Source organism: Budorcas taxicolor, chromosome 15, assembly GCF_023091745.1.
Source record: "Budorcas taxicolor isolate Tak-1 chromosome 15, Takin1.1, whole genome shotgun sequence".
Lineage (NCBI taxonomy): Eukaryota > Metazoa > Chordata > Mammalia > Artiodactyla > Bovidae > Budorcas > Budorcas taxicolor.
Genome location: NC_068924.1, coordinates 7,818,142 through 7,840,420, shown reverse-complemented (window position 1 = coordinate 7,840,420; position 22,279 = coordinate 7,818,142). Strand labels below are relative to the sequence as shown.

General features: G+C 42.0%; 1 protein-coding gene across 1 annotated transcript in view; it reads left to right on the top strand.

The window, feature by feature from the left end:
• The first annotated feature begins 598 nt into the window (after positions 1–598).
• Positions 599–22,279, top strand: part of ARHGAP42 (Rho GTPase activating protein 42) — a 340,908-nt gene continuing 319,227 nt past the window's right edge. The window contains exon 1 of the mRNA XM_052652801.1: positions 599–752. Within this exon, the coding sequence (XP_052508761.1) occupies positions 599–752 (154 nt within the window). The remainder of the gene's footprint in view (positions 753–22,279) is intronic.

Sequence of the window (22,279 nt, the reverse complement as noted above, 5' to 3'; positions counted from 1 at the left end):
GCGGGCGGGGCGGGCAGAGGGCGGGGCGGCGCGGGCCGGGGGCGCGGCGGCAGGAGGAGGGTCTCGGAGCCCGGCCCGGCGGCCGGCGCGCTGAGCCTGCGTCCGGCGCGGGGGCGGGTTTAGGCGGCCCGGCCGGAGCGGCGGCTGGGCGCTGGCGGCTCCCGGCGCAGAGCGCTGTCGAGGGGGCCAAGCGGGCGGAGTTGCCGGGAGCGTTCCTTCGCCGCCCGAGCGCGTTCCTCGCCGGCCGTGAGCGTCCGTGCGCCGGCCGTGAGCCTCCCTGCGCCGGCCGTGAGCCTCCCTGCGCCGTCCGCGGCCCGGGACCCCCGTCGTCTCAGCGCTCGCGGCGACGATGCGCCCGGAGGACGGCGAGCTGAGCGGACCCGCCGCCCGTGCGTGCGCGCGCTTCCCCGCCGGCGAGGAAGCCTGAGCCCCGAGCCCGGCGCGGGAGGCGCGGGACCCGCTCCCCTTGCGCTCGCCCGCGCGGCCCGCCTCGCTCCCCGCGATCGCGCGCCCCAGCGGCCGGCGGCGCTCGCCTGCTGTGCCCGCCCTGACCGCCGGCCCCGACCTGTTCCCGGCGGCCGTCTGCCGTGCTGCTGCCATGGGGCTGCCGACCCTGGAGTTCAGCGACTCCTACTTGGACAGCCCTGATTTCAGGGAGCGCCTGCAGTGTCACGAGATTGAGCTGGAGCGAACCAACAAGTTCATCAAGGAGCTTATTAAGGACGGCTCCCTGCTCATCGGGGCGCTGAGGAGTGAGTGCGGTCGGCGGGCGGACAGGGCGCGGGGACCAGGGGAGCCCCCGCGGGGTGGGGGGTCTCAGGGCTGGGTTGGAGGAAGCGGAGCTTCTTTTGTTTGAATGGGTTTGGGGACAGAAGCTGAAGAGCTCCCCTGCTGGTGGCCAGCAAAGTTTGTTCGGAGGTGTTCATCACTTATTTACTTCCAAGGCTGCAGAGAAGCGAGCAGTCTCTGCTGGACCTCGGAGTGTATCCTGAGGAACGTTGTTCGGCATCTTTTTGTATAACGCTCCTGGAACAGTGTTGGGGAGTGTTGTCATTTTTGTAGCTTTATTCTGCCTAGTTTAAACGCTTAAAAAAAGAAAAAAAGCCCTTGAGGAAGGACTCAGGAGTTTATCTGAAGGATAAAAATGAAGCTAGTTTCTTTAGTGATATTAAAAGAAATGATTAAGTTGTTAGGTACATCAGCTACTCATCACTGCAATAAATCATTGCATTGGCACTTCATAGATTTGTAGCTTTGCAATTTAGTAACATGAAGAGAGCATGGCACCAGTGGATTTTATCTCTTTTCAAGGTTTTTTTTGTGCCTCTTAATTTTCGGTTTGCCTTGTAACTCTGGTGTGTTGAGTCCCTAGTGGCTAAAGACCAATCAGAACTTCTGATGATCTATAGAAAGTAAAGACTGTCTCAATTTAGGAACTTTTCCCACCTCCTTTCCCATACACCTCCCGTTCAGATTTTCTGTGCCTCTTGCATTCTCTGAATCTTCACTTTCAGTTACTAGCGCAAAAGAGAGTCTTGGGCTTCCCAGGTAGCTCAGTGGTAAAGAAATCGCCTTCCAATGCAGGAGACTCTGATTCGGTCCCTGAGTCTGGAAGATCCCCTGGAGAAGGAAATGGCAACCTACTCCAGTATTCTTGCCTGGAAATTCCCATGGACAGAGGACTACAGGACTACAGGCAGGCTACCTCCATGGGGTCCCAGAGAGTCTTAGTAAAAGAAACACTAGAGCTTCTCATAGAGAATTGACTGACTAAAGGATAAGGCTTTATAGGTTACTTTTCTGAGGACCTATTTGCTCTTTAATAGAAAGCCTCTGAAATGCAGCCCTGGAGGTCTCTTTTAGATGAGTGAGGTATTTTTGTTAAGGTGAAGAGGCCTTTGGTTGACATGGCAACCCCAGGATATAGGTAGGGGAAGCATCATTGTGTATGTCATTAACAACATTATGGAAGTGTGTGTATGCCTGAAACTAAGAGGACTTTAGCATCTGATCTCTATTTAGACGCATGTATTCATGGTAAAGATGAACCTTAGCAAAATGTCTTGAAATTAGTGTCTCCAAATCCTGTCTATTTAAACCATCCTAATTGCTAAAACATTTACTTATTACTTGTGTTAACTTAGCCAGGGTAAAGAAAATATGTTCTGTATCTACATTCACTTAATTTCTGAATTTGATGCTGCTACTGATAATAATGGTATTTACTGATTTGTGAAAAATACACGAGTTTCTCTGCAGTTCTGTCCCTCTTGTGTATACACAAAGGTGAATTTAGCTTCCATCTGATTTACAAAGCCCACTTGAGCCTCTGGACTAGCCTCTTTGCATCTTGGAGAGGATGATGCCTCTTTAAAAAGAGTTTCCCTCTCTCAGAGCACTGATTCTTGCTTGAGCTGCCAGATGGTCTACAAATGACACTTTCTCCTCGATCGGCCGGAGATCAATTCCAGTGCTTCAAATGTGGAAAACACTTCCTTAGCTGTGGTAAAACCTCTGAAATGTACATCATTTTACTAGTAATCTTATTAACTGTATTATGATTGAATCTAGCCTTGCAACTATCAAGTGCTTCCTTTATAGGTTTGTTCTTCCGTTTATACGTGAGTATATCTCAAGAGTGTAAGTTCCTTGAACATACAGACCCTGCCTCATGAACTTGAACGTCTACACTTAAAATGCACAATCTGTCTTTCCAGGATTTGTGAGGAGAGTGCATTACATTAACATTTGGTTATTACTTTTCTTGTAGTGGAAAGAAAGCATTTATTAAAAGAATTTCCAGCATTAGCTGCCAAGCAGGACAGATCTGGAGCCGAGAAACCCTTGAAGTCATATGAGGGCACTTCTTTTTTTCCCAGCAAGCGACCTCTGTCCCTTGGGGAGGATGCTCTCGGGTTTGGCTACAGCTGCTAAATGGCTGCTCTCTGAAGCTGCTCCTGTAGGAGGACAGGAGTGTGTCTAAAGACTTGAAACTGCCTTTATTCTATCCCACATCCACCAAGGAGCGCTCCTTTCTTCAGTTCTGCCCCTTCTGTTTTTCCTTTCTGCCTTAGGAAGCCTTCAGTTTTCCCCAGCCTTAAACTATGCCTTTCTATTTCCCATACCTGTTGTTTCAGTAAGTGTTATCCATTATCCACTTCATATTTATATGTAGCACTTTGCCGTCATTTATAATGAATGGTTTCTTAATAAAACTTTGCTGAGCTGACAATCATCCATGCATTTCTAAGCATCGTATATTATTTCCAACCTAGTTAATAAGTTTTCTGCTGAAAGTCTTGGCATGCTCTCTTGGGTAACACATGCTTTACTGTTCCAGTGAGAGTCACATGTGCTCCTTCAGCTTGGGTTCAGGGTGTGCATTTTTTTAGGAGCGAATTTTGAATGATCATTATAAATGAGGACCTTGACTAGATGATTTGAACTTTAAATGTGTGAGGTATTTAACATATTTTTAAGATGAATGTGAGAGTTGGACTATAAAGAAAGCTGGGTGCTGAGGAATTGATGCTTTTGAACTGTGGTGTTGGAGAAGACTCTTGAGAGTCCTTGGACTGCAAGGAGATCAAACCAGTCAATCCTAAAGGAAATTAGTCCTGAATATTCATTGGAAAGACTGATATGAAGCTGAAACTCCAATACTTTGGCCACCTGATGTGAAGAGCTGACTCACTAGAAAAAGCCCTGGTGCTGGGAATGATTGAAGGTGGGAGAAGGGGAAAACAGAGGATGAGATGGCTGGATGGCATCACCGACTCAATGGACATGAGTTTGAGCATGCTCTGGGAGTTGGTGATGGACAGGGAGGCCTGGCGTGCTGCAGTCCATGGGGTCTCAAAGAGTCAGACAGGACTGAGTGACTGAACTGAACTGAACTGCATTTCAGTCTCACATCCACTCTGAGAAAATGGATGACAGTAAACGAGTTAATATAGGGATTAATGTAGACCTGAGTTTACATTCTGATGCTGTCAAATGCTGTGTGATGCTTCGCAAGTAACTTAACCTCTGGGTCCTACCTTTCCTTATGGGAAGGGAACAACTATAAAGATCTTACCACTAGGACTGTTTGTTCATTTTGTTACATGCCATCTAGTCATTTGGTGAGTGGTATTTGAGAATATATGATACTGGTGAATTGGGTTTTAGTTCATGCTGTATGACTCACAGTCTCTACTCTTATAAAAGTTAGTCTGTGAACTTTGTTCCTTTAACAGGTGCCAGTTTGAACTTTCGGGTTGTGAAGTTATAGGCTCGTTTTGCTTATTAATTTTCTCCATTTATAGACCATATCCAAAGAAACATTTCAAAGTGTCTTTCTCATATAATTCCCTCTTTACTTTGTATAAAATATAATCTCCCCTTCATAAATTTTTGAATTCAAAACTTCGTATAAAACCTTTTGAGTTCAAAGAACCATCTTTAAGTAGAACGTAGTCTTTCCAAGAATAGACAGACCTCCCACCTCCTAAGAAAAGAAGAGGAAAAGAGGGGGAAAGGCTGAAATGGAATTGTACTCATTAAATAGAATTGATTATGTGGAGAGCTTATCAACATTCTTTCCTCCCATCTACCCTGCAGCATCTTGGCTATCCCACCCTTCTTATCACTTCTTATCTATTATAACACTTCCTCTCATCACCTTAAAGTAGAATTGGTCAGTTTTTTCCTCTACCTTTAGGAGAGTGTTTCTTAACCTTGTGTGGCTGGGCTTCTTTTAAAGAAAAAAAAAGTTAATGGACTGTAATATAATTTATTTTTTATGACAGTTAAATATATTCATGAAACTAATTTTCATGCCCTCTTAAAGGCAGATCAACTTACAAATTAAATATAAATAATACTGTGAATCCAATATAAAACTTGCAAAACTACATTTAATCAACTTAATGGATGATGTTATTTTGCCAAAATGACATTTTCTCGTCTATAAAGACTGCTGATAATGTCTTACGTATTGTTGATGATTCATTTTCTTATCGCTTTTCCTGATTGAAAGTGCAGGTTTTCAAAATCTGCTTGTCTGTTTGATGGCCTTCTCTGACTCATAAACCTTATTTCTTCGTCTGTTCTTAAAGTGGTTGTTTTTGCACTAGTGATCCATGGCACAAACAGCAGCATGGTAGAATGGTAGGAGTTGGTTGCTCATAAATTGATACAGAATATGCAGTTAATTAAGACATTAGCAAGAGGAAGCACACAATTTCTTTTTTTTTTTAGATTTATTCAAGTATAGTTGGTTTACAGTGTTGTGTTACTTTCTGCTGTACAGCAAAGTGATTCGGTTATACATTCATATGCATTCTTTTTCATATTCTTTTCTATTATGGTTTCAGTTCAGTTCAGTTGCTCAGTCCTGTCTGACTCTTTGCGACCCCATGAATGGCAGCATGCCAGGCCTCCCTGTCCATCACCAACTCCCGGAGTTCACTCAGACTCTTGTCCATCGAGTCCGTGATGCCATCCAGCCATCTCATCCTCTGTCGTCCCCTTCTCCTCCTGCCCCCAATCCCTCCCAGCATCAAAGTCTTTTCCAATGAGTCAACTCTTCCCATGAGGTGGCCAAAGTACTGGAGTTTCAGCTTTAGCATCATTCCTTCCAAAGAAATCCCAGGGCTGATCTCCTTCAGAATGGACTGGTTGGATCTCCTTGCAGTCCAAGGGACTCTCAAGAGTCTTCTCCAACACCACAGTTCAAAAGCATCAATTCTTCGGCACTCAGCCTTCTTCACAGTCCAACTCTCACATCCATACATGATCACAGGAAAACCATAGCCTTGACTAGATGGACCTTAGTTTATCACGAGATAATATAGTTCCCTGTGCTGTACAGGGGAAGCTTGTTATTCATTATTCTCTGTGTAGTAGTTTGCATCTGCTAATCCCGAACTCCTTCCCCTTGGCAACCACAGCTGTGTCCTCTGTGTCTGTGAGTCTGTTTCACAGGTGAGTTCATTTGGGAAACACACACAGTTTCTTAGAGGTGTCTGCGTTCATTGTCCACAGCCTCAGTTGGAAGCACGCTGCTGCGGTGCACTTGCGGTCTGGGAGTAAAGTAGATGTTTAGTGTGAAAGGAAACCCTGAGTGCACAGGCTGCGTTCAGATATCTTGGAGAGGGTGAGATTGAGAGATTGCTGCCTTCCATTTGCTGTGTTTGACTCGGTTTTTCACTTTAAGCCCGTCTCTATTTTGTATGTGTTCAGGGTCCACTTTGCTACCAGTGTTTGGTGGCACAGGGAAGGAGTTAAATAAATGGAAGGAACAGTGACAAGTTTAAGGAATATGAAAGACGTTCTGTAGTTACTGCACTGTTTATTTGGTCATCCTTGAGATCTTAATGAGAACTGCTATTGTTGCAGGCTACTTTTGGTGTTTAAATTTGCACCTAGATTTTGTTTGGTTTACCACAACTCAATGCAGATTCCCATTTACGCTGCAGGAGCTCCTTCACTCTTGCTTATTGCACTAACGTTATTTTGCTTGTTGAGCTGGGCAGCCTTGTCAGAGATGTGGATGTGTAATTACTTCCACCGTTTGTCTGGAAGAATTTCTGAGTGAAATTCTTCCACTCATTAGAATCTGAGTTAAATGAGCAGAAATAATTGTATCTTTCAGATGAACTGTAATTAATTTAGGAATGGGTAGATTAAGAATGAAGTGCTCTAAGGTTCTGCTTCAGAGCCCTGTACAAGTAAGAGCAGTTTGGTTTGTGTTCATTTAAATGGGAGCTCATTAAAGTGGAATTAAATTCAGCCGGCTGAGAACTTCCGCCTACCTCTCTTCTAATTGTCTACATGAGCTTGATGGGTGTCCTCTAACAGTAACTTTATCTCTGTTGAATGTCTTTCTCATAAATAAGAACACCTTATTTATTTGTGGTTGTGCTGGGTCTTGCTTGCTGCACTTCGCCTTTCTCTAGCTGTCCTGAGCCGAGCTACCGTTTGTTGCATTTGCTGGCTTCTCATTGTGGTGCCTCTCCTTGCAGAACACGGGCTCTAGGTGTATGGGCCTCAGTAGTTTTGGCTCCTGGTTCTAGTGTGTGGGCCCAGTATTTGTGGAGCATGGGCTTAGTTGTTCCAGGGCATGTGGAATCTTTCCAGTTCAGTTCAGTTCAGTTGCTCAGTTGTGTCCGACTTTTTGCGACCCCATGAATCGCAGCACGCCAGGGCTCCCTGTCCGTCACCAACTCCAGGGATCAAACCCCTGTTCCCTGCATTGGGAGGCAGGTTCTTATCCACTGTACCACCAGGGAAGTCCTGGATTTCCTTTTTCTGCAGGTAGTAATTGAGGAGCTGCCTTGTTGGAAAGGAGTGGGTTTCTGGGAGAACAGAACATATTTCCTGTCTAGTGGAAGAGGATGGTGTGGCAGTAACCACCTCTTACATTGCCTCCCATGACAGTTATGATCAGGGTACTCTGAGCATGCAGAAAACTCAGGTAAACCACAAAACTTTGAAATTGCTGAAAAGCTGCTTCAACAGACATGCTTTCAGTTACTAACATTTCTTAGAGCCCATTGTTAATCATGTTCATGATGATGCTGAAGAAGCATTTCTCAGATTATATAAGAAAAAATAATAAAGCTTACATTCAGTATTGCTTTGGTGCCAAGTATATTAAAGTAGTATATGCATGGAATGGCAAAACTCTTCTCTAGATTTATAAAGAGAAATGCTGAAGTGTTCAGGCTGTTAAGCCACATTCAGTAAATGTTATGCATCAATGAAATGTTTATTGTGGACAGATGAGAAAGGGTGAAGAAAAGGGGGTTATTTAGTCTTGAATCTTTTTCCAGAGTATTGTTTCTTGCCAGAGCTGTGGTTGCCACCTGTTCTGGCCCCAGCCATCCCTGTTGTCTTGTCTGGATGGTAATTTCCACTCATTCCAGCCTCTTGGCAGGTGCCAGACTCCCCGCTGGCCCACCTGCCGCCCACCCGGTTCAGTTGGCAGCCCTGCCAGTCTTCCCTTTCCCTCCAGCCTCCTGAACCTCTGCCCAGCATCTCAGCATCCTTGGAGCGTATCCCCAGTGGCTCTGGCCTTACCAGCCGAGGACTTGCTACCTGCTTCTTGCTGACTTTCATCATGAAAATGAAAACCAGTTGCTGAGCTCCTGGCTCTCCAGTTCAAGGAATCTGTGTCAGCTTTTGCAGCTGCCAGTATTCTGACTTTTAATGGCTGGGTTTTATATAAGTGTAGTGACTTCCATTGAATTTGTTAATTTTAATGGCCCTTGGGGTAGGATAATAACAGGATAGATAATGGAAATTTAGTTATTTTAACAGATTTGTTTTTGGCCAGGCCCATTTAAACACTGGCGTCGATATTTCCTGTATCGTGGAACCTCCTCTAGGATTCCAGCTAACTGGAATGTTTGGTTCATCAGAATGTGCCATTGTTCATATCTGCAGTTTTCCGATTTTATAATCAAGAGTCTAGTTATAATGCTGAGGAAAATGTTGCGGCAAAACCTGCATGTATAATCCTCTGTAAGGGAAGTGATTTGTTTCAGAAAAATTGAAGTGCAGAATAGTAAGGTGCCATACGGGCATCCGTGGTGGCTCAAGAGTCTGCCTGCAATGTGAGAGATCCGGATAGCGGAGTCTGGTGGGCTGTGGTCCGTGAGGTTGCAAAACATCGGACACAGCTGAGCGACTACGCACACATACAACATACCGTTCAGTAGCTGATCATCTCTCAGTTTTTCCAACCTTTTTCTTGTGTTGCAGAAGAGTGTATTCATAAAAGAAAAAATAAGCCCTACTTCTCTAGGATTTTAAATTTTTCATTTGAAAGTAATTTACCTACTTATAGTTTTTACATAGAACATGGTGGGGAAAAGGTTAGGATAAAACTAATAGTTAACACTTTGTAGATTATTTTATATTAATTATTATAGATTTTTGACTTGCAATTTTTAGATTTTTAATGGTAAAAGTCTCCATGCCTAATGGTATTTCTAAATATGCATTTATTTATTTGGCTGTGCCAGTTCTCCGTTGCAGCATGCAGGATCTTAGGTTGTGGCCTGTGAACTCTAAGTTGTGGCCTGTGAGAATCTCGTTCCCTGACCAGGGATTGAACCCAGGCTCCCCGCATTGGGAGAGCAGAATCTCAGCCACCGGAGCATCAAGAAAGTTCCCCAAATGGTATTTTTAAAATGTTCAAACATGACATTTTATATATTGTTGTTTTATGTAATTTGGATAATTATCAGGTGCAATATATTTTGTGAAGGATGGGGAACTATCCTGGGATGATTCTCAGTGTTGGGTGGTATGAAAATATTGGGAAGAAATGCACAATTTACACACATTTGTTACACGAATAGTACTCTCTTGAACCTTGGCTTTATTCTGGGAAAAAGTGGATAGACACAAAATGACCCCTTTCGTTTGAAAGTCAGACACATTTCTCAGTAGTGGAATTTCTGTATTTCCTTGCACAAATCTAAAAAGCCATACTGCTTGCTAGTTTATGAAAGACATGCCAGAAGTATTCCCTCATGTGTAAACATATACTGGAGTTTATCCAGATGAAAGCCCCAGCTTCAGTTGTCTCTTTAGTACACAGGAAAAGTGACGATTTAATTTAGAAAACTGATATGTGTTTGTAATATGTGAAATGAGTATTGTATAGTGTATCTCCTTTCGAATGGAAGCTATGTAAATTGATTACTTTGCTGCGGTGAGACTTTTTTCTTTTTCATTTATTTAATTTTCTTATTCCTTAACATGTTTTAAAGATATAGCCTCAAACAAAACAAATACAAAAGGAGTGGTGGTAGTGGTGGGAGGGATTAGCAAGGAGAAACAGATTAAAGTGAGTTGTGAAAACAATTTAAATAGTGTGGTTTTGGAACTTGTATCAGACTTCTCTGTGCCTTCTGTGAGCAAGTTCTTATGTGACACTGGATGGTCAAAGGAGTAAGAGGTTACAATTGTTTTAAAAGTTGGTTGCAGAAAGTTTGAGGGCCAGTGTAAAAATTGTCAAATAAGAGATAATTGGTGTGAATTTTTAAGGGGTACACCATTTGGGGAAGATTTGAGAAAGTTGTGTACTCCTGAAGACATGTCAGCATAGGTGATAGGAAGGGATGTTTGCAGGCTTGTACTGACTGCATGGCAGTCCTGGTTTTCCTCAGGTGACCCTTTTAAAAACGTTATTACTGCCCCTGGATCCCAGCTGCTTCGTGGCCTCTTGTTTTCGCAGTGTGCGCTGTTGCAGAATCCCTCTTCCTTATTGCGTCTAGCCTTCTCTTCAGTGTTGGTAGTGAGCAAGGGGTCCTTCTGCTGTTTGCTTTCCTTGTGTGACAGCATCTGCCTGCAGGCCTCCAGCTCGGACCTCCTTCTCCCGAGCTCTGGGTCTGATTTGCAGCAGCCTGCTACCTGTTCCCACCTGGGCGTGCTGTGGGCCCTTCACATGCCAGGTGTCCAGCTGAAGCTTGTTCTTTGGGTTCCCGTTCGGTCACTTATTTGCTCATCCACCTGGTCATCTTAGAGAGAAACCACTGAGTCTTTCTAATGCTTATGCTTTCTTTCTCCTCTGGTTTGTAAACTCCAGTTTTAAGCTAGCGTTTTTTTTTTTGTTTGTTTGTTTTTTTCATTCCACCCAGATTCCAGCATTTGGTTGGTCCTGCAATTTTCTGTGCCTACAGTATCTTAAAGGTGATGTTCTCTGCCTGCACCAACAGTCCTTAAGTGTGTGTGTCTGTGTATGTAGATACGAAATTATTTTTTCTTAGCATAAAAAGTTAGAAATGTTTCCTCTCACAGCTCTGGAGGCCAAAATCTGAAGTCAAGGTGTCAGCAGAGCATGCTCTCTCTGAAGGCTCTAAGTGAAAGTCGCTCAGTCATGTCCAGACTCTTTGTGACCCCAGGGACTATACAGTCAATGGAATTCTCCAGGCCAGACTACTGGACTGGGTAGCCTTTCCCTTCTCCAGGGAATCTTCCTGACCCAGGGATTGAACCCAGGTCTCCCGCATTGCAGGCGGATTCTTTACCAGCTGAGCCACTGGAGAGCCCAAAGGTTCTAAGGGAGGATGTTTTTTGCTACTTCTATCTCATGATGTTGTCAGCAGTCCAAGACATCCTTTGCCTTGTAGCTGTATTACTCCAGTCTCTGCCTTTGCAGTCACACAGAGAGTATTCACTGTGTATCTTTGTTTATTAAATTTTACTCTGTCTTTTGAATATAAACTTTGAGGGTGCGTAGATATCTGTATTTTAATTTGACTGCATTGTGAATAGTCAGTAATGGTGAACATGAATCAGTTTACATTTTACTAAGAACATGATATGGAGAAGGATGTTGATTATCTGTGGAGCAAATGAGCCAGGAAATGGAGACTGCAAGTTTGCTCTTTAATATTTCACCTGTCAGGGTCATACTGACTTTTAGGGCTGGGTAACCCGGGGACGGCAGATGGCATCTGGAGTTGGGGTTCATTCTAATCCTGCTGCTGCCGCTAAGTAGTGCCATGGGGAGAAGCCATTTGTCCCAGACCCTATTTTCAGAAAAAAATGGGAATATATTCGCCATAGATTCCTTGTAGGATTTTTATGTGGCCAGTGAATAAAATGCCTAACAACACGGTTTTAAAATGTGATATTATTTTCACTTGCTTTAGGCAGGATCTTTGTAATCCAGATAACTTCAGCTTTTTTCAAGGCTTGACTTTATTAGGTTCTTGTCAGTGTTATTATTGTACTCCATAGACAAGATGATTGAGATAGAAATGCTTTAATGGAATGTTAAAGCATGAGTTTGTCCCCAAATTAAATCTTTTTGGTAGGAAGTGATCATGAGATGTGGCTTGGTTTTGATTTAGCTTTTTACTTTTAAACAAATAATTATCCATTATGATCTGGGAACCAAGGAACAAGGACACACTGGGTTGGCATTTAGGGATAATCATGAACTGGCAGTGTAGATTTTAAGACTTTATTGATGGGTCTGCTGGTGCCTTGATGCTGTAGGCTTAGGTCAGTGGTCTGTAAAAGTTGTTAAAAGTGATGTTGTCAGAAGTGAAATAGATACTTGGGTCACTTCACATAATATAACAGGTCAAAATGAAGAAGGGAGGTTTTTTTCCCACATTGATTCATGCATTGCAGGCAGACAGTGGCTTAGAAAAGTGCTTTCTGAGGTGTTTCTTACGCTTCACAGATGTTTTGTAAATGTAATTATGTTTGTGGTGATATCATTCTAATGGTTATTGGTAAGAAAAGAATGATGAGATTGCTAGGGTGTTGCTGGAGGGTCTAGGAGCAGGAAATTATGGGAAAAGAGAATGTTGAATTAGGAATTGAAGAGGAAGAGTCAGTTGGCTCAGTGAGAAAATTAAATTGAACCTATAAGCCAGTTGATCCAGGAAAAAATGGTGTGATTGAATAGGTGTCAGAATTGCTGGAAGAGGCTATTTAGATGGTACCCTAAATATAAGACAGAGCTTCCCAGGTGGCACAGGGGTAAAGAATCCGCCTGCCAGTGCAGGAGACATAGAGCTGTGGGTTCGATCCCTGGGTTGGGAAGATGCCCTGGAGGAGGGCATGGCAACCCACTCTAGGATTCTTGCCTGGAGAATCCGATGGACAGAGGAGCCTGGTGGGCTACAGTCCCATAGGGTTGCAAAGAGTTGGACACGACTGAACTGACTTAGCATGGCACATAAAGACAAAATAGGTTATTTAATGTGTGTGTGTGTGTGTGTTCATGTGTGTTCGTGTGTGTTCTTAAGTAATCTGTGAGCTGAAGAGAAGGTCTACCCAGGGGCTGCAGCAGGAAGTCTGGACTTTGGGGACAGTTTGGAAAGTAAAGCAAGGGCTGAAAAAAGCCAGTCTCAGGGGATAAAGAAAGAAAATAAAGATCCTGAATAATCCTGAATAAGGAATAGTTGTAGCAAGTGAGTGAGAACTTTCAGACTTGTCAGGTTTAAATCCTGTTGGATGCATTTTTTTTTTTTTTCTGTCAGTGTTGCCTTGGCTCCTCAGACTGCTCTTATGGAAATGAGGATCCAGTGAGTATCTGTGACTAGCTGAGCTTGAGGTTTTGTGATACCCACTGATGAGGGGAGGACCGGGGAGAAGCAGATGTCAGTTTCTCGGTACTCGTTCCACTTTGAGTCCTTAGGTTTATGGCTTAGGCCCACTTGTTTCTTGTTTGAGATTGAGTTTTGCGTTTCTGTCAGAACAGATATTCATTTAAGGTAATCCCAAAATATCCAAATAATCTGAATATTAAATCTTGCTTAAAGAAACAGGAATGGGTGAATTTAACTCAGATGACCATTATATCTACTACTGTGGGCAGGAATCCCTTAGAAGAAATGGAGTAGCCATCATGGTCAACAAGAGAGTCCGAAATGCAGTACTTGGATGCAGTCTCAAAAACGACAAAATGATCTCTCTTCCTTTCTGAGGCAAACCATTCAATATCATGGTAATCCACGCCTATGCTCCAACCAGTAATGCTGAAGAAGCTGAAGTTGAACGGGTCTGTGAAGACCTACAAGACCTTTTAGAATGAACACCCAAAAAAGATGTCCTTTTCATTATAGGGGACTGGAATGCAAAAGTAGGAAGTCAAGGAACACCTGGGGTAACAGGCAAATTTGGCCTTGGAATACGGAATGAAGCAGGGCAAAGGCTAATAGAGTTTTGCCAAGAGAACACACTGGTTATAGCAAATACCCTCTTCCAACAACACAAGACAAGACTCTACACATGGACATCACCAGATGGTCAACACTGAAATCAGATTGATTATATTCTTAACAGCCAAAGATGGAGAAGCTCTATACAGTCAGCAAAAACAAGACTGTGGCTCAGATCATGAACTCCTTATTACCAAATTCAGACTTAAATTGAAGAAAGTAGGGAAAACCACTAGACCATTTAGGTATGACCTAAATCAAATCCCTTATGATTATACAGTGGAGGTGGGAAATAGATTTAAGGGCCTAGATCTGATAGATAGAATGCCTGATGAACTATGGACTGAGGTTTGTGACATTGTACAGGAGACAGGGATCAAGACCATCCCCATGGAAAAGAAATGCAAAAAAGCAAAATGGCTGTCTGGGGAGGCCTTACAAATAGCTGTGAAAAGAAGAGAAGTGAAAAGCAAAGGAGAAAAGGAAAGATATAAGCATCTGAATGCAGACTTCCAAAGAATAGCAAGAAGAGATAAGAAAGCCTTCTTCAGCGATCAATGCAAAGAAATAGAGGAAAAGAACAAAATGGGAAAGACTAGAGATCTCTTCAAGAAAATTAGAGATACCAAGAGAACATTTCATGCAAAGATGGGCTTGATAAAGGACAGAAATAGTATGGAGCTAACAGAAGCAGAAGATATTAAGAAGAGGTGGCAAGAATACACAGAAGAATTGTACAAAAAAGAGCTTCACGACCCAGATAATCACGATGGTGTGATCACTCACCTAGAGCCAGACATCCTGGAATGTGAACTCAAGTGGGCCTTAGAAAGCATCACTATGAACAGAGCTAGCAGAGGTGATGGAATTCCAGTTGAGCTATTTCAAATCCTGGAAGATGATGCTGTGAAAGTGCTGCACTCAATATGCCAGCAAATTTGGAAAACTCAGCAGTGGCCACAGGACTGGAAAAGGTCAGTTTTCATTCTAATCCCAAAGAAAGGCAATGCCAAAGAATGCTGAAACTACTGCACAATTGCACTCATCTCACACGCTAGTAAAGTAATGCTCGAAATTCTCCAAGTCAGGCTTCAGCAATACATGAACTGTGAACTTCCAGATGTTCAAGCTGGTTTCATAAAGGCAGAGGAACCAGAGATCAAATTGCCAACATCTGCTGGATCATAGAAAAAGCAAGAGAATTCCAGAAAAACATCTATTTGTGCTTTATTGACTATGCCAAGGCCTTTGACTGTGTGGATCACAAAATAAACGTGGAAAATTCTGAAAGAGATGGGAATACCAGGCCACCTGACCTGCCTCTTGAGTAACCAATATGCAGGTCAGGAAGCAACAGTTAGAACTGGACATGGAACAACAGACTGGTTCCAAATAGGAAAAGGAGTATGTCAGGGCTGTATATTGTCACCCTGCTTATTCAACTTATATGCAGAGTACGTCATGAGAAACAGTGGGCTGGAAGAAGCGCCAGCTGGAGTCAAGATTGCCGGGAGAAATATCAATAACCTCAGATACGGAGATGACACCACCCTTATGGCAGAAAGTGAAGAGGAACTAAAAAGCCTCTTGATGAAAGTGAAAGAGGAGAGTGAAAAAGTTGGCTTAAAGCTCAACATTCAGAAAACGAAGATCATGGCATCTGGTCCCATGACTTCATGGGAAATAGATGGGAAAACAGTGGAAACAGTGTCAGACTTTATTTTTTTGGGCTCCAAAATCACTGCAGATGGTGACTGCAGCCATGAAATTAAAAGACGTTTACTCCTTGGAAGGAAAGTTATGACCAACCTAGATAGTATATTCAAAAGCAGAGACATTACTTTGCCAACAAAGGTCCGTCTGGTCAAGGCTATGGTTTTTCCAGTGATCATGTATGGATGTAAGAGTTGGACTGTGAAGAAAACTGAGCGCCGAAGAATTCATGCTTTTGAGCTGTGGTGTTGGAGAAGACTCTTGAGAGTCCTTTAGACTGCAAGGAGATCCAACCAGTCCATCCTAAAGGAGATCAGTCCTGGGTGTTCATTGAAAGGACTGATGCTAAAGGTGAAACTCCAGTACTTTGGCCAGCTCCTGTGAAGAATTGACTCATTTGAAAAGGCTCTGATGCTGGGCGAGATTGGAGACAGGAGGAAAAGGGGACGACAGAGGATGGCTGGATGCCACCACCGACTCGATGGACATGAGTTTGGGTGAACTCCGGGAGTTGGTGATGGACAGGGAGGCCTGCCATGCTGTAGTTCATGAGGTTGCGAAGAGTCGGACATAACTGAGCGACTGAACTGAACTGAAAGAAACAGAGGGCTTGCTCTTCAGCTAAGTTTAGCATTATCATTGATATATGTGCAGTGCCAAACATGTTTAATCTTTAATTATTAGAACAATTTAATGTTAAGTAGGTTCATTGCAGATTTAACATTAATAGCGGTCAGCCTGGTGTAGTTTTAATAGAAGAAGCCTGGGGTTTAGAATCAGAGCAATGCTTTTCAGTCCCAGTGCCTTCAATTATTAGCTACATAGCTGTGAGTGAGTTATTTGGCTTCTTTTGTAGTTTTCCTTGTCTATAATATGGAAAGAATGTTTGATTCGTATGCATATTTGCAGGATTAAGTAAGATAACACATGTAAAGTGTCTAGAACCGTGTTTGATACTTGATATTAAAATTAATCTTCTCATCTGTCTCATTTCTAGCTCATGTTGAGACCAAGTTATGAATAACAACTGCCATTGTATTTTATTCAAAACAGAAAGTGAGGTGGCTTTTCTAAGCAAAATCTCTACCGTACTGGGGATATGTACAAGATATATTGAGAGAGCACTGTGTTTAATGTTGACGGGAGAGCTGTGGATGTGGAAGTGTATCGTGTTTCCTGACTTGGTATCATTCATGGGGCTTGCAGCGAGGAGTAAGTCATTGCTTCCATGGAATGGTGTAGTTATCTTTTTAAGATATCTTTTCCGTGTCAGAGATGTTGTGCTGTCGTAGAAAACATGGTATCCATCATGCTTTAGTTTGCTCATTTGATTATTTTTCTCTCTAGGAAGTCAGCTGTGTAAGAACTGGTAGCAAGTCTTTGGGATTCTGGAGCTGGACACATGATCCATTTTTTGTCAATGCCTGTTATATGACCAGACTTATAGCAAGTGGTATCAAACTAATGTTTGGAGATAGAGAAGTCCACAGGTTGTCACTCCATTTAATATTGAAATCAATTCCAAAACTTTCTATATGAAAATAAATATCTTAGTGAAAAAGCCAGTTGCATAGTATGTAGATTCATCAGAATGAGAGTGATTTGAACAGGCATATTCAAGGAATTGATACTTGTATTAAAGAATAAATTTTCTCTTCAGCAGTGACATTAATATGTTAGTGGCTCTAATACAAAAGATGTTGCTACGAAAGTGTAATTGCACAAATGATTTATGTTGTCTGCTATTTGTAACAGAGTATTGCATGTGTTATTTTCAAGATGCCATTTCAAAGTGTTGTTTCTAATTGTGTGGAAATGCTTTCTTTTAAAAATGGCATTTGCTTTTTAAATAGTATTATTGAAATATAGTTCACTGCTGTAAAATCCATCCTTTTTAAAAGAATACAATCTGGTGGTTTTTCTTATGTTTACAGAAATGTGCAACTATCACCACTGTCTAATTTTATTACATTTTTTCATCTTTATTGAGGTACAGTTGACAAGGTGTATATACTTCTGATTTAATATGTGTATGCACTGTGAAAAATTCCAACAGATCCCTGCTTGCTAGTTAACTTGTCCAGCATCTTACATACTTGTTTATTTTTCATTTTTTGTGAGACCGTTTAAGTTCAGCTCTTTTAGCAAATTTCAGTTGTCCAGTAGTGTTACCAACTATGTTTTATGTTATATTCTCATACTTGATTCATCTTGTAACTTAAAGTTTGTATCCTTTCACCAGCCTCTCCATATTTCTCCTACTCCCCTAGTCCCTGGCAGTCACCAATTTGCTTTCTATTCCTATGAGTTTGATTTTTTTGTTTTTAACATGAGTGATAACATGCGGTATTTCTCTTTCTCTGTTTGGCTTATTCCACTTAACATACTGCCTTCTCTATTCATCTGTTGTCACAAATGGCATACTGTCCTTCATTCTCATGTCTGGGTAATATTTCACTGTGCATATGCATCCTCTTTATCCATTCATCCATTAAAAGACAACTAGGTTTTCTCATATCTTGGTTATTATAAATATTGAAGTAGTGGAAATGGAGGTGCAGATACCTCTTTGATAACTTGTTTTCATTTCCTTTGAATATGTACCGAGAAATGAGTTTGCTGGATCATATGGTAGTTCTGCATTCAGCTGGGTATATCATTTTTTTCTCTTTAAAGTGCTGCACTCAATATGCCTGCAAATTTGGAAAACTCAGTAGTGGCCGCAGGACTGGAAAAAGGTCAGTTTTCATTCCAGTCCTCAAAATAGGCAATGCCAAAGAACGTTCAAGCTACCATGAATTTGTGCTCATTTCACATGCTAACAAGGTCATGCTTAAAATCCTTCAAGCCAGGCTTCAACAGTGCGTGAACTGAGAACTTACAGATGTTCAAGCTGGATTTCGAGAAGGTAGAGCAACTCGAGAACAAATTGCTATGTTGGATCATAGGAAAAGCAAGAGAGTTCCAGAAAAACATCTACTTCTTCATCGACTCCGCTAAAGCCAGTGACTGTGTGAATCACAACAAACTGGCAAATTCTTTAAGAGATGGGAATGCTGGACCACCTTATCTGCCTCCTTAGAAACCTATATACAGGTCAAGAAGCAACAGTTAAAACTGGACACAGATCAATTGTTCAGAATTGTGAAATGAGTACATCAAGGCTGTATATTGTCACCCTGCTTATTTAACTTCTATGCAGAGTACATCATCATGCGAAATGTGGGGCTGGATGAAGCACAAGCTGAAATCAAGATTGGCAGGAGAAATATTAATAACCTCAGATATGCAGATGATACCACTCTAATGGCAGAAAGTGAAGATGCACTAAAGAATCTCTTGATGAGGGTGAGAGAGGAGAGTGAAAAAGTTGGCTTAAATCTCACCATTCAGAAAACTAAGATCATGGCATCAGGTCCCATCACTTCATGGGAAATAGATGGGGAAACAGTGGAAACAGTGGCTGACTTTATTTTGGGGGCTCTGAAATCACTGCAGATAGTGATTCCAGCCATGAAATTAAAAGACACTTACTCCTTGGAAGGAAAGTTATTACGAACCTAGACCAGCATATTAAAAGGCAGAGACATTACTTTGTCAACAAAGGTCCATCTAGTCAAGGCTATGGTTTTTCCAATAGTCATGTATGGATGTGAGAGTTGGACTATGAAGAAAGCTGAGTGCCGAAGAATTGATGCTTTTGAGCTGTGGTGTTGGAGAAGACTCTTGAAAGTCCCTTGGACTGCAAAGAGGTCCAACCAGTCCATCCTAAAGGAGATCAGTTCTGGGTGTTCATTGGAGGGACTGATGCTGAAGCTGAAGCTCTGATACTTTGGCCACCTGATGTGGAGAAATGACTCATTTGAAAAGACCTGATGCTGGGAAAGATTGAGGGCAGGAGGAGAAGGGGATGACAGAGGATGAGACGGTTGGATGGCATCACCGACTCAGTGGACATAGGTTTGAGCAAACTGCCAGAGATAGTGAAGGAGAGGGAAGCCCTCTCCTTCCCAGGAGTGCTGTAGTCCATGGGATCACAGAGTCGGACGTGACTTATCAACTGTACAACAATGGTATTTCTATTTTTAATATTTTGAGGAACTTCTGTAGTGTTCTCCATAGTGGCTGAACCAGTTTACATTCCTACCAAAAATGCTCCGGGTTCCCTTTTCTCCATATCTAGCCAGTGCTTGTCCTCTTTCTTCTTTTTGATGACAAATAGCACTAACAGATGTGAAGTGGTTTTGATTTGCATTTCCCCAGTGATTAATGATGTTGAGCACTGTTACATGTACCTCTTGGGCATTTGTATGTCTTCTTTGGAAAGATGTCTGTTCAGATTCTCTGCTTATTTTTGTCAGATTTTGACTTTTTTTCGTGCAATTGAGTTGCATGAGGTTTTTTTTTTTTTTCCCTTAATATATATTTTGGAACTACTGCCTAATTTTAGAATAGTTTCATCGCCCTCAAAGAAATCTCACACACATTAGCTGTCACTCCTTTTCTCTGTCTTCCCTCTATTACTGCAGATTTGTCTGCTCTGGACTTCTTGTGTAAATAGATTATACAATTTGTGGCCTTTCATGAATGACTTCTCTCACTTAGTGTTTCCAGGGTTCTCCTGTGTTTTGACATGTATTGGTACTTTATTCTTTTCATTGCCAAATGTTCAATTGTGTGAATGTACCATCACATTTTGTGTATCTGTCCATGGGGTGATGGACATTTTGGCTCTTTCCTGTTTTTTTTTTTTTTTTTCATTATGAATAATGCTATAAACATTTGTGTACCTGTTTTTGTGTGAAAGAAAGTTAGTCTCACAGTTGTGTCCGACTCTTTTCGAATCCACAGACTGTAGCCTGCCCTACCTAGCTCCTCTGTTCATAGTGTGGACATATGTTTTTATTCTTTTGGATATATCCCTTGGCATGGAATTGCTGGGTCATATGTTAACTCTGTGTTGGAACTCACCCTTATAAATAGAAATTTAATAGCTTTATAAGCATTTATGTTACATTCTTATAATAGAAAGCAGTTTGAGAGCTAAATGTATATTTAAAGCAAAGGTATAACTTCACATGACAAATTTAGTGATGGCCTTTATGTTTTGTTGGAGAAAGCAGAATCATTTGGTGGATATTTAAAGAGGAAATGTTCCCTTGTGCCTTTATTGTTCATTATAGGTGAGTAAGTATTTAAAAATCTCATAATGTAAATACAGAATAATAATACTTTTTTACGTATTTGCAAAGAGTGGCAAGAGGAGCAGAGAGGAGAAAAGCAAGGAGAAAATGTAAAGGTCGCAGTGTGATAAGCCAGAGGAGGTGTGGAGAAGAAAGAGGAAATGGAGTTTTACTCACATATTCATTCAGCATGTTTATTTAGCACTTGCTGTATCTCATACTGTTCTAGGCCCTGGAAATACAGCACAGACTGAGGCCCAGCTCTTCTGGGTTCACATCGCCGGGGACGTGCTGCTGATGCTGTGTGCCGTGTGGCTTGTTCCTGCTTGGACTTAGTGGTACCGTGTAGACACTTTGTTTCCTCTAGACACCGTTTCTCTTTCACAGAGTGGTTTTTCCTGTGGTCATGTATGGATGTGGGAGTTGGACTGTGAAGAAAGCTGAGCGCTGAAGAATTGATGCTTTTGAACTGTGGCGTTGGAGAAACTCTTGAGAGTCCCTTGGACTGCAAGGAGATCCAACTAGTCCATCCTAAAGGAGATCAGTGCTAGGTGTTCATTGGAAGGACTGATGCTGAAGCTGAAACTCCATTACTTTGGCCACCTCATGCGAAGGGCTGACTCATTGGAAAAGACCCTGATGCTGGGAAAGTTTGAGGGCAGGGGGAGAAGGGGACGACAGAGGATGAGATGGCTGGATGGGATCACCGACTCAACGGACACGAGTTTGAGCAAGATCCAGGAGTTGGTGATGGACAGGGAAACCTGGCGTGCTGCAGTCCATGGGGTCACAAAGGGTTGGACACGACTGAGCACCTGAACTGAACAGTTATAGCAGTCAGTGCAGCATAGGGATCTCATGTGAGACTATGGGTGTCCATTCTTCACTCATTCGGATCTATTCAGGAAACTTAGGGATCGCCTACCACACTTCAGGCGCTTGATACTGTATTAGATATTGAATGCGTGTGTGTGTGCGTGCGCACACGCACACAAGCACACGCACACCTGTTTGCTGACTGACCCTAGTAAGTCACTCTCCTTCTTAAGCCCTGGTTTCCTCATTTTAATAATGGGATTAATATCAGTAATAATAATCCCTGGTGTTGTTTTTTGTGAGGATTGAGACTCTTGTTAGATATACCTAGTCATAGTGCCTGGCACATGGAAGTCAGCCAGTGGTTGGTATAGTAATCACATTATATCTTTCAGCAGAAAAAAATGAAGTAATTCTCATATTAAGGATGTTTAAAATGGAAACGTTTTCAGTGCCTTTCTAGGTCAGTAAACTAGTTTTCATTTTGCCTTCCATGTTCACATGAATATACTTAAAAATATACAATAATAATGTGCATACCATTTATATAAATTAATACCATAATGTCAGATGCTTTCCTTGCTTCTGCATATTTTTATTATTAGCATATTTATGGCCAAAAGTCCTTAGATTGAAGGTGATGCTTATGTGTAAGTAATTTAGAGCAGTCTACATTTGAAATGTAAGTAAAACCAGAGTGGATTCCATTTTGTATAAAGAAACATCTGCAGTATACTGCACTTCACCAAAAGGAAATTGGATCATGTATCAGCTATGTGATAGAATCAGACTTTCATGTTTTAAAGAATTTTTCCTGTCCAAAATCTGCATTCATCTATTGTTCTGAAATGAAACCTGTGATATATACCTTGCGACATGAATTTGGGGAGC